Genomic DNA, 13198 nt, shown 5'->3' with positions numbered 1-13198 from the left:
ATACAGGACCAGAATGTGTTAATGGCAGTGCCAAGGTAAGCAGTGTGTCAAAGGACAACCTGAAACAGGGAGCATATTGTCCTAGTGGGGTGGGATGGTGATAAAGGAAAAGCAAGATTCCTCGGATAACTTGCTGCTGATGGTTTGAAGAATTTGAAGGTTAGGAATTAGGATATAGTTTTCAGTAAGGCATATTTGTATTTGTGAGTGTTAGGAACAAGATATAGTTTTAAATTAGATTGTTTTATTTGTGTGTTAAGAAAGGTGAAACCTGGGTTTGATTTCATTTTAGAGGTTTTTTTGAGATGGAGTTCTGTTTGTATGCACGTATCTTTTTAAAAAAAATATTTTTATTCTCCTCCGGTTTCACATTTTCTCCCAAATTTACACCCAACAATAAACAATAATCAGTAACGAATGTAATATCAATCCCCATATTAATAACAACAATCCCATCCTCCCACTAAACCCCGAACATTAGCCTGCATGTTAACATAAACAAATGACAAAAAGGAATCAGGAATCACCCATAGTCACCAGTAACACACCCAGTCCTTCTTCCCCCAACCCCTCATGTTCGATGTGATCCAATTCTCAAAAGTGCATAATGAATAACGCCCATGAATTGTATAATCCGCCCATCCTTCCCCTCAGTTCAAATTTGACCTTTTCAAGTGTCAAGAATTCCAACAGGTCCCCCGCCACGCCAGGGCACAGGGTGGAGAGGTTGATCTTCACCCTAACAGGATCCGCCTAAGGGCGATCAACGAGGTGAAGGCTACAACATCTGCCTCCGCACCCGTTTCCAACCCTGGCCGGTCCGACACCCCGAATATGGCCTCCCGAGGGCCTGGGTCCAGTTTCACGTGCACCACTTTAGAGATGACCCTAAAACATTCCTTCCAGTAATCCTCCAGCTTTGGACAGGACCAAAACATATGAACGTGGTTTGCGGGGCCCCACCCACAATGTTCACACACATCTTCTACCCCCTCAAAGAGCGGCTCAACCTCATTCTTGTAAGGTGTGCTTTATACATCACCTTCAGCTGTATCAGTCCCAACCTCGCTCATGAGGTGGAGGCATTCACCCTCCAGAGCACCTCACACCAGAACCCCTCCTCCATACCCTCTCCCAACTCTTCCTCCCAATTTGCTTTGATCCCTTCCAGTGGTGCCTTCTCTTCCAAAATAGCCCCATAAACCCCTGATACTACCCCCTTCTCCAGTCCCCCTGTCGTCAGCACCTCCTCCAGCAATGTGGAAGCCGGTTCTGGGAAGCTCTGTATCTCCTTTTTGGCAAAGTCTCGAACCTGCATGTATCTAAATATTTCCCCCTGCTCCAGCCCATACTTCGCTCCCAGCTACTTTAATCCCGCAAAGCGACCCCTAAGAAACAAATCTTTTAGTATCCTAATTCCTTTCTCCTCCCATCTCTGAAAATTTCCATCCCACTTCCCTGGCTCAAATCTATGGTTCCCCCGAATCGGCATTTCCCTTGACCCTGTCCCCAACCCGAAGTGCTGTCGAAACTGCCTCCAAATTGTAAGCATGCATCTTTAATGTGGTTTTATGGCTCTTGAAGTGAAGAGATAGGTTGCCATGGGGTTAATGGGTTAGGGAGGATAAAACAAAGTACAGAAAACTGTGCTGTTGCCCAGCAATAAGGAATCACGGCAGTAAAGTGGTTAGCACTGTTGCTTCACAGCGCCAAGATCCCGGGTTCGATTTCTGCTTGGGTCACTGTGCGGAGTCTGCACATTCTCCCTGTGTCTGCGTGGGTTTCGTCCGGGTGCTCGGGTTTCCTCCCACAAGTCCTGAAAGACGTGCTTGTTGGGTGAATTGGACATTCTGAATTTTCCCTCAGTGTACCTGAACAGGCGCCGGAATGTGGCGACTAGGGGCTTTTCACAGTAACTTCATGGTAGTGTTAATGTAAGCTTACTTGTGACAATAATAAAGATTGTTATTTTATTATTTAACATGTTGTTGTGTGTCAGCCAGCTCATTCCACACCTTCAGTGGAGCTACTTGCCCTGCTCCATGAAAATGGCTTCCAATCGGCATCCGTGTACTAAACCTGCAGCTGTCTGCTTCAGCACCCGTAGACAAGGTTAAATCATGGTAACCATCAATTAACTTCAAAGCTGCATGCTAAAACCAGAAGTTCAAATAGGCATGTTGTATTAGCACAGTGCCTATTTAACTCCTTTATCCATTGTTTCACCAAAATGAGCCCCTGCATGACTCAGCATTCTTCATTCTGATAGATTGAAAAGTCACAATATTTCTTATTCTGCTTACATATCCCATAGACCCCCTGTAGAGGGCGCCACACTGGGTCAGATCCCAGGTTCGAACTTCGGGACCACATTTCAAAATGTTTTCACACTCATAGGGTTGGTGAGCAAATGTTGGAAAGATAAGGCATTAGAGATTTATCTTGCTGTTACCAAAAAAATGTGCACTTTAATGAACAAGCTTCATATGTAAGAAGGCTTTTAACACCAGGTTAAAGTCCAACAGGTTTGTTTTGAATCACTAGCTTTCAGAGCACAGCTCCTTCCTCAGGTGAATGAAGAGGTGGGTTCCAGAAATATATATATAGATGCAAAGCGATACTTTGAATGCGAGTCTCTGCAGGTATTAAGTCTTTACAGGTCCAGACAGAGCAACCGGAGCACTAAGACCTGTAAAGACTTAATTACCTGCAAAGACTTGCATTCAAAGGATCAACTTGCATCTATATATTGGGGTGGAGGTCAGCTTCTCCATCCTGTGACATGGCTTGGTGGGGGGGACCCACTTGAATTTCTTTGAATCTCGGGAATGTGAAATCTCAGCTGAAGGAAGGGTTTCACAATTCATGGGGGCTGTTTATTATGCACTTCCGAGAATTGGTTGCCATTGAACATTGGGGGGGGGGGGGGGGGTCTGTGGTATTGCTGTCTTTGGTTACACTGTTTACAGATTGATTGTTAGTTTGTGTTTTTTTTAACCTGGAATATGAAATGAAAAAAAATGAAAATCGCTTATTGTCACGAGTAGGCTTCAAATGAAGTTACTGTGAAAAGCCCCTAGTCGCCACATTCCGGTGCCTGTTCGGGGAGGCTGTTACGGGAATCGAACCGTGCTGCTGGCCTGCTTGGTCTGCTTTTAAAGCCAGCGGTTTAGCCCTGTGCTAAACCAGCCCCGTATACGGGTGGATGTTTTGGTCTGTATATTGAGCGGGTGGTGTTTGAGTGTGGGGGATTGGTCCTCTATTTGTTTCTGATTGTTTTTTTCTTTGGTTGTTTATTGATGAAAATGAGGAGAATAAAAAGATTTAAAACAAATATTTGCACACAAACTATTTTGAACATAAACTGTACTGGATAAGACTTTACTTGGTCCAAACCACATTACGGGCAGCAGTAGATAAATCTGGCCATCTCTTACCAAGACCCAACCAAATTGGGGACATTTTTAGGAGTGAATTTAAACTTATGGAGCCAACTTTGTTTTTAAAAATGAGGTGCCTCAAAAATATTTTTAAACCCAGAGCCCCACTCTACATTTAAAAAAATGATTCGATGGTACTGGAGAAGGGGGTAGCGCAGACGCCGGGGTGGAAGCTGGGTGTGGGGCTTTTGGGGAACCAAGTCTTCTGTGAGAAAATTGAAATGGTAATTAAGGAATATGTAAGGTTTCAACTGCATGGGTGAGGTGTCGAAGGCAGTGGTCTGGGAGGCTCTAAAGGCGGTGGTGAGGTAATTTTGTTTAAGGCCAGGGTGGACAAAGAGGAGAGGTTGGTGCGGCAGACGGTAATAGACGAGATGTTGGAGGTAGATAGGAGTTATGCAGAAGATGGGGACCCAGCGAAGCTGGAAAAGAGGAAGGAACTACAGGCGAGCTTCGACCGCCTGTCTACCAGGAAGGCGGTGCGCCAACTGAGACGAGCAAGGGGTGCAGTTTATGAACATGGAGATAAGGCGGGGCATCTGTTAGCAGGTCAGCTCCAGAAGGAAGCAGCGGCAAGGGAAATTCTTCAGGTGAGGGATAGGGCAGGGAAGTTGCTGGTGGCTCCGCAGCGGCTTATCAAGGTTTTTGAGTTTTATGAGAGGTTATACAGGTCAGAGCCACCCGGGGGAGACCGTGAGATGCAGGAATTTCTAGATGGGCTGGAGTACTCGAGGCTAGGGGAGGGGGACAGGGCTACATTAGAAGGAGCAATAGTGGAGCAGGAGATAAAGGATGCGAATGGGAGGATGCAGTCGGGGAAGGTGGCAGGGCCGGATGGGTTTCCGGTGGAATATTATAAAAAATTCAAGGATAAGCTGGCACCCCTGATGGTGGGGATGTTTGAAGAGGTGAAAGGGAAGGGGGTGCTGCCTCAAACCTTGGGGCAGGCATCGATTTCACTGTTGCTTAAAAAAGATAAGGATCCGACGGAGTGTGGGTCATATTACTTCTGAATGTGGACGCAAAAGTATTGGCGAAGGTACTGACGGGTAGGCTAAAGGAGTACCTTCCGAAGGTGATAGGTGAGGATCAGATGGGGTTCGTGAGAGGGAGGCAGCTTTTTTCAAACATTAGGAGGGTTTTAAACGTCATTATGGCACCGGCGGAAGGGAAGGAAACAGAGGTGGTTGTGGCATTGGACGCCGAGAAGGCGTTTGACCGGGTAGAATGGTGGTACCTGATGGCAGTTCTGGAGCGGTTTGGGATTGGACCAAGATTTGTGAACTGGGTAAAGTTATTATATAAGGAGCCGAAGGCAAGTGTCCGCATGAACAATATCAGTTCGAGATACTTTTCTCCCCACCGTGGGACGAGGCATGGATGTCCTATGTCCCCCCTGCTGTTTGCACTTGCGATTGAGCCGTTGGCCATTGCATTAAGAAGTTCGGGAGCATGGAAAGGAATAGTGCGGGGGGATAGAGCATAGGGTGTCCTTATATGCCGACGACTTGCTGCTGTATGTGTCGGAACCGAGTGCGTCGATAGGAGGGATATTGGAGCTACTGCGAGTTTTTGGGTCTTTCTCGGGTTACAAGCTGAAGCTGGATAAGAGTGATTATTTTGTGGTGTCTCGGCCGGGAGTGGGGGCAGGGGTGGGGGGGTTGCCATGCCGTAGGGCAGGGACTCACTTTAGGTATTTGGGGGTGCAGGTTGCCTGGGAGTGGGAGAGGCTTCGCAGGTACAACATCACTAGTTTGGTGAGGAGAGTGAAAGCCGATCTGGCAAGGTGGGATGGTCTCCCTCTGTCACTGGTGGGTCGGGTACAGGCAGTTAAAATGAATGTGTTGCCACGATTTCTGTTTATTTTTCAATGCCTACCGATTTTCCTGCGAAAGGCTTTTTTCAGGGAGATTGAGGGAAGGATTACCTCGTTCATATGGGGAGGAAAGATGGCCAGAGTGAGGAAGGTGCTGCTACAGACGGGAAGGCAGGCAGGGGGTTTGGGTCTCCCGAACCTGATGTATTACTACTGGGCGGCGAATGTGGAGAAGGTGCAGAGCTGGGTCAGAGGGGTTGATTTCCAGTGGGTCAGAATGGAGGAGAGTTTGTGCAGCGGGTCGGGATTGAAAGCACTAGCAACAGCGCCGCTCCCGATGGCTCCGGGGAAATACTCCAGGAGTCTGGTAATAGTAGCTTCATTGAAAATCTGGATGCAGTTTCGCCAACACTTTGGGTTGGGGGCAGGGTCAAGGGAAATGCCGATTCGGAGGAACCACAGATTTGAGGCAGGGAGGTGGGATGAAAGTTTTCGGAAATGGGAAGAGAAGGGAATTAAGACGCTAAAAGATTTGTTTCTTAGGGGTCTGTTTGCAGGATTGAGGGAGCTGGAAGTGAAGTATGGGCTGGAGCAGGGAGAAATGTTTAGATACATGCAGGTTTGAGATTTTGCCAAGAAGGAGATACAAAGCTTCTCTGAGGAACCGCCCTCCACATTACTGGAGGAGGTGCTGACGACAAGTGGACTGTAGAAGGGAGTAGTGTCAGCGGTGTACGGAGCTATTTTGGAAGAGGATAAGGCACCACTGGAAGGGATCAAAGCAAAGTGGGAGGAAGAGTTGGGAGAGGTTATAGAGGAGGGGGTCTGGTGTGAGGTGCTCCGGAGAGTAAATGCCTCCACCTCATGTGCGAGGTTGGGGCTGATACAGCTGAAGGTGGTATACAGAGCACACCTCATGAGGGCAAGGATGAGCCGATTCTTTGAAGGAGTAGAGGTTGTATGTGAGCGTTGCGGGGGGGCCCGCTAATCACGTTCATATGTTTTGGTCCTGTCCAAAGCTGGAGGATTACAGGAAGGAGGTTTTTAGGGTAATTTCCAAGGTGGTGCATGTGAAACTGGACCCGGGTCCCCGGGTGGCCATATTCGGGGTGTCGGATCAGCCAGGGTAGGAAACGGGTGCGGAGGCAGATATCGTAGCCTTCGCCTCGTAGATCGCCCGAAGGCGGATCCTGCTGGGATGGAGAGCGGCCTCTCCACCCTGTGCCCTGGCGTGGCGGGGGGACCTGTTGGAATACTTGAACCTTGAGAAGGTTAAGTTTGAACTGAGGGGAAGGACGGAGGGGTTCGACAATTCATGGGCATTATTCATTATGCACTTTCAAGAACTGGATAACATTAATGGGGGGGGGGAGGGGTGGGAGGGAGGGTTGTGTGTATTAAGGGTGACTATGGGGAATCCCGGATTCCTTTTTGTCATTTGTTTATGTAAACATGCAGGCTGATGTTTGGGGTTTGGTGAGAGGATGGGATCATTGTTATTGATATGGGGATTGACATATTTGTTGCTGATTATTGTTTATTGTTGGTGGGTGTAAATTTGGGAGAAAATGTGAAAGAGGAGAATAAAAATATTTTTTAAAAATGACTCAGCAGGTTTGACTCGTGATCCTGTTTACACTATCCGAGTAGAACTCCTACAATCATTGCTGGGATGGCTTTAAAAGCAGCAGCATGTATCCCACTGAAAGAAAACAAAGTCAGATGTTCCAACTTGCATCAGCTGGGCTGCCCACAGACTTCCTAAAACACTAGATTTCAACAACCACAAACAACATTCCACAGAACTTAGGTCTTGAAAACAAGTTTTTATGCAACACGGGTATTCCATTATTATTGTTTAAATTCGATATAGAAGAACAGATTTACCAATACAATTTGCACCATGTGCTGTTTTTTTTTAACTGGTGGCAGCCCACATAAAAATCTCAAGCCTCTCTACAAGTTGAGCCACGTCTAAGCTTCTGATAAAACACATAAAAGAAAGAAGGCACTTGCATTTTATCTTGCACCTTTCACGACCTCAGCACTTTACAGCCAATTAAGTGGTGTGAGAAGGCTGCGCCCCACCGCCTCCTCAAGGGCAAATAGAGATGGGCAATAAAAATGCTGGCCTAGCCAGTGATGCCCACATCCATGAATAATAAAAAATAATGCCTCTGATCAAACAGGAGATGCCACTTGTTCCCCACTTCAATTCAGAGAATGATAAATTTGCTTAAAATTCATGGAAAAGTCTTTCTTGTGTGGCCACTTTTACTTAGTTGAAAACGAAGATAGACAAGGAAATGCTAATCTGTACTTTAATTCCATCTATTTCTGTACTGCTGGGCCCCTTAATCGCTCTGTTCATTCATAGTCCTAGCATATCATTTAGAAAATAATCTTGGCTCTAAAGTGGGTGGCCTCACACTTCCCCGCAATTAACCCCATCTGCCACAGTTTCTTTCCCCCACTCACTTAATCTATCAATGTACCGTTGCAGCTTTCAGCTCCCATCCACACTACATACTATGCTACCTAACTTATTGTCAACAGCCTAATTTATGGCTCTCTATGCTCCCTCATCCAAATCATGTATCACAATTTCAAAATGCTGTTGAGCCAGTACAGATCCCTAGGTAACTACAATACCCACATCCTGCCAATTTGAATACGTATCAATTCTCCGTCTCCTACCTCCTAACCCATTTCCTACCCATGTAGATAGGTTCCCACAAATCCATGCACTCTCATACTCGTAACAGTGTCTTATTTAACCGTGTGAAATATTTTCTGACGGCTTATATGAATAATGTCCACAGACACTCACTTATTTCTGAAATTATTTATGTCCTCAAAATATTCTACTCAGTTTTCTGGACATGATTTCTTACCTTTTACAAATCCATGCTGGTTTCTCTGATCAATTCCTATTTGTCTACCAAGTCACAGCCACTAATAGCAGATTACTTAAAACAAGGCACCAGATCGTTACAATGTAGGGCTGTTTGTTCAGTGTCCTTTTATTTTTAAATCTAACTTTTGCATCGGAGTTTTTCACTGTCTCGGCAGAGCTGCCCACAGGAAAAAGGAAACACAACCAGGGTGGGATCATTTCCTCATCTCTCAAGCATGTTTCCTGGCATGTTCACTGATAGCACAAAACACTGACAAATGTTGTTGGACTGAAGTACTCACGTTCATCCTTCCAAAAACAAAAGAGTAGGGAAGAAGGAGGAGGAGTACAGTGTGGATGTGAGGGGTGGGGTGAGCAGAGTGAGAGGGAGAAGGTGTTCAAGGCAAAAAGTAGGAAAGCAAGCTTTAAAAATAAAATCAGCGAATACCTAAAAACATTGCTTTGGATAAGAGTAGTCCAACAAAATTAAAATACCTTAAAAAAACTCCCCCTCCGCAACTCAACCAGACTTGACATTCTCAGCGGATATCTGGGATGGCTTCAGAGTTAGCGCGGCAGCCTGAAACCAAAGACATTTAATGGTTATTCCATGTGAAAGGAAATTCCGACGCTCGTTGCAAAAACCATCAATGACATCTGACATTCTGCCAAAATCAATGATCGCAACACCTTTTTCTTAAATCCATACTGGCAAAGTTAAGGAGGGACATGATTTAGCATTTGTATGTTAAATGGTGAGCTACAATAGAATGGGTCACACAGCACCCACAGAGCTCGTAGCTACTTTACCTTCGACTATCTCGGCACTGTTTAACAGATGAGAGCAGTTTAAAGCTCTTTTCAATCTGAGGGTTGGAGAATTGTGCTGCAAATGAAGTTCTCCATATGCTTTTGAAGGTAATTTGAGGTCAAGAGACACGAGCAGCTGCTTGTGTTTAATTTTTCATTTGGAATACGAGCTTGTTAGATTTTTTTTAAAGTAATTGTAATTCCAACCTTTCTTCACTCGCGCATTATGTAATTTTTAGCAAAAGAAAATGTTAAAATTGTTAGTTGGTCTCAAATTGTACATTCATTTTCAACGTGAACTTTGCAACCAGATTTATTCCAGTTTTGGAAAATCAAGTAAAATTTCTGACTACAAATTATATTGTTTCAGGAAGGTAGCATTTTTGAAGAAGCAGGAATCTTCCTTACAGGAAGACAGGCAGAAAGAGAGTTGAATTTCCCGCAATTTACAAAATACCATATTCTTTGGTGTATAAGACAATACTTTTATTTCACCAGATGATCAGGCCTAGTCTTTTACACTGCTGTAACTCATCTATTGATTAATCACCAATTAGTCAGACACGATTTGTACCGAACTGGATTTCAGACCAAGGAGATGAAGAAATCAAACTGTGGACCTAAAGCCAGGAGGACTAATGAATAAAGGTAAAAGAAATAAGGGGCTGGATTCTCCCCTACCCGGCGTGATGGAGGGTGCCGGCGTAGGGGAGTGGCGCCAACCACTCAGGGGTCGCGCCTCCCCAAAGGTGGGGAATTCTCCCCACCTTTGGGGGCCAGCCCCGCGCCGGAGCAGTTTGCACCAGAAGACTGGCGCAAACACCCGGCGCAGTCGGAAGCGGGGCTGGCCGAAAGGCTTTCGGCGGTCGGCGCATGCGCCGGCAGTGACGTCAGCGGCAGCTGGCCGCTGACGTCACTGCCGGCGCATGCGCGATGCGGGGTTCTCCTCCGCGTCCGCCATGGCGGAGGCCGTGGCGGCGCGGAAGGAGAAAGAGTGCCCCCACGGCACTGCCCCGCGGAGTGAGCAGGGGGCCCCGATCGCGGGCCAGGCCTCCGTGGGGGCACCCCCCCGGGTCCGATCGCCCCCCCGCCCCCCCCAGGACCCCGGGGGCCTGCTCGCGCCGCTGAGCCCGCCGTTCCAGAGGTGGTTTAAACCTCGGCGGCGGGAGAAGGCCTCCCAGTGGCGGGACTTCGGCCCATCCGGGCCGGAGATTTGAGGTAAGTTTTTAAAAAATGAAATCCCGCCGGCGCCAGCTGTTTTCACAGGCTGCCGGCGGGATTTGCACAACGCCGGTTTATGACCGGCGGGAGAATTCAAAAACCTGCGGGAGCGGAAATAACGCCGCTTCCCGCCAATTCTCCGACCCTGCGTGGGGTCGGAGAATTTCGCCCATGAAGAGAGTCTGTTTTTCTGCTCTGGTCTCACTACAGTGCAGAAGGACGTCATTTGGCGCATTTGCACTTACCCTCCAAAGGAGCACCCTACCAAGGCCCACACCATACCCTATCCCTGTCACTCCACGTAACCTTTTGGACACTAAGGGGCAATAGCATGGCAAATCCACCCAAAGTACACATCTTTGGACCGTGGGAGGAAATCAGAGAATCCAAGGAAACCCACACAGACGTGGGGAGAATGTGCAAACTCCACACAGTTACCCAAGGTTGGAATTGAACCTGGGTCTCTGGCGCTGTGATGCAGCAGTGCTAACCACTGTACTACCGTGCCATCCCCACTTCAACTAATATGAACAGAGTTCGGAAAAGTTGGAAATCTAATCAATCGACTTATACATCACACAGGAAAATATTGTGGGCGGGGTTTAGCTGTTCATGCCAGTGGGAAATTCCGGTCCCACTCTGGCACAGACTTTCCCGGTCATGAGGGGGGATGCCGTCCACCAGGAAAATCCGTTGACAACGGCGGGGGGGCGGGGTCGGTAGATCCCACTGGTGGGCCGCCTCCACTGCAGAAAAACACGCAACCGGGTGGTTGGTAAATCCCGCCTGGTTTGTTTATATTACTGTCATTCACCGTCATCAGACTTATCAGCCGTCTCAAATCCCAGTGAAGGACTTTAAAAAAAAAAACTGATTCAGAAATAGTTTCAGCTAACACCTCACCAACATCCCTTAAATGTTTCTGGCTTACGAGCACCCTGCTTTGTGAGGTGAGAAGACACAACCATGTTAGCTAAGGGTACCTCAATGCCTCAAGGAGAGTTCTGTTCACCAATCTCCAAAGCGACAACTCAAAGGTTACTCTGCGGTTCCTAACAGTATTGACCAAGAACTTTTGTCATCTCTATTTCACTGCTGCTTCCTGCTGAAACAGTTAAATGATAGTGCTTGGTGCGCACACACAGCAGTCATACACACACTGACACAACCTCTGCATTAGACAGTCCCTCAGCATTGAGGATTGTAATGTTCTTGTTGGATGGCCTGATTTATATTACAAGAACACTTGTAGCTAAAGCGATAAATGATTTATTAACACTAACTGTGGGTTAAATATATACAAAACAGATGGATAACAGCATAAACATGCACAAACAACCTCTTTCCCAGCTCACTGGTCAGTCTGAGGTCACCTGACTCTAACATTCACTTGTATACTAATGAGACTCCTAGTGGTCAGTCGGTGAATTAATCGGTGAATTACAACACAACATAATCTCAGCACAATGATGCTTTCACTCTGGTTCATTCGGATTTGAGATGGCTGATTAGTCTGATAAACGGTCTGCAGACTCAGCCACATGTAGGATAAGGGGTGCTTGAAGGGTGGGGCAGATGAGATGTTTGGAAGTTTGTGTGCTCTGTCCGATGCCTTGACTTTAACTCTGCGTGCATCCGGTGGAATCTCGCTGATATGCGTTTTGTGTCTTCGCAAATAAACCTCCTTTGTTTTGGTTGGTTACAGGCCAGTGACTCCCATGAGTCTGCAGGCGGTTTGAGGACCATCCCTAAAGTGTTTCTGCTTCCCTCCCAGAAGTCTTCCCAGTTGAACTGGGAAGGGGAGTTCATCGAGGACAGGGAGGCAGTCAGTGCTCGCTGGAGAGAACATTTTTAATGACTCCTTCAACAAGACTCTATCCTCAACTTGAATGTCCTCAACTTCAATCCTCAATACCCAGTCTAGATCAGTCTTTGGCTTCTCCAGAGCAGTGGAATCTCTGTTGAAATTCAGAAATGGGACAGAAATACAGTACATCTGGACAACCTCATATCCGTGACCTGGGAAGAGGACAGCATGCCAGTGGTCTTCAGGAATGCTGTGATCCTGACTATAGTCAAGGGGGAGACAACCCCAACTGCAGTAACTACAGAGGAGTCTCCCTATGCTGTCTGCCACAGAGAAAGCCATTGCAAGGATCCTCCTCATTCATCTCCTCCCAAGGGCCGAAGAGCAGTTTGGTTTTCGCTCATCAAAAGGTATCACATACATGATATTCACTGTGTGGCAAATTCAGCAAAAAGGCAAGGAACAGCACCATACGCTGTACATGGCCTTTTACGATCTCATGTGAGCCTTTCACTCTGTAGTAATACGCTTCATTTATATCCCTCCTGAATACATGTTACATAATAGAGCTTTTGCAGTACAATTCACATGATTAATTTCTGCTGCGAATCTACCCTGAAGGTTTCAGGCATTGCATGCCACTGGGTGCCACTCTATGGTAATCACATGGCTCCGGTAGTAACTTATGTCTGCATGTTGCGCGGAGGCAAAGAATGGCAGGTGGATGTTTTTGTGCAATGTCAGAAGAGGAACCAAGTAGTGATATAGGCATTGACTCATGTCAGCCAAATGTTGAAACAACTCTGCAACGGCTGACTTTTGCCATGTATCATGCTTAAATTCATACAGCTCACACTGTTAAAAGTCATCAAGCATTTCACACAGCAAATAATGTTCTGAAAAGAGCTGACAATGGTATTGGCAAACACCCAGGATTTAAAAAAGTTAAATATGCATTCAACTTTGCAAATCACCAGTTACAAATCTTAGTCATTTAATCATGTATGTCTACAGTTAGCATCCGCTAAGATTTGCTGTCAATATTTGTAGACAGAAATCGGTGTCTGCCCCTCTCCTGACATTGCTCATAAATGTCCAGCAATTCTCTTTTTTGTCTCAATGTGGTTTGTGGACGTGCGTAATCACGTGGCTCCTGCCAAAAGCATCATTGCTTCAGTGGGACATTTAGGGCAGGGTGATTTGCTGTC

The 13198-nt window shown here is 46.6% G+C and overlaps 1 protein-coding gene across 3 annotated transcripts in view; it reads right to left on the bottom strand.

The window, feature by feature from the left end:
• Positions 1 to 13198, bottom strand: part of LOC119970759 (ras and Rab interactor 2-like) — a 187726-nt gene that overhangs the window by 61901 nt on the left and 112627 nt on the right. For all 3 annotated transcript variants that reach the window (XM_038805904.1, XM_038805913.1, XM_038805921.1), the window contains one exon: positions 8648 to 8732. In XM_038805904.1, coding sequence (XP_038661832.1) covers positions 8648 to 8689 — 42 coding nt within the window. In that variant the 5' untranslated portion in view covers positions 8690 to 8732. The remainder of the gene's footprint in view (positions 1 to 8647; positions 8733 to 13198) is intronic.

This window comes from Scyliorhinus canicula, chromosome 1 (genome assembly GCF_902713615.1).
Source record: "Scyliorhinus canicula chromosome 1, sScyCan1.1, whole genome shotgun sequence".
NCBI lineage: Eukaryota > Metazoa > Chordata > Chondrichthyes > Carcharhiniformes > Scyliorhinidae > Scyliorhinus > Scyliorhinus canicula.
The sequence above is the reverse complement of the archived record's forward strand: the minus strand, read 5'-3'. Positions and strand labels throughout refer to the sequence as shown.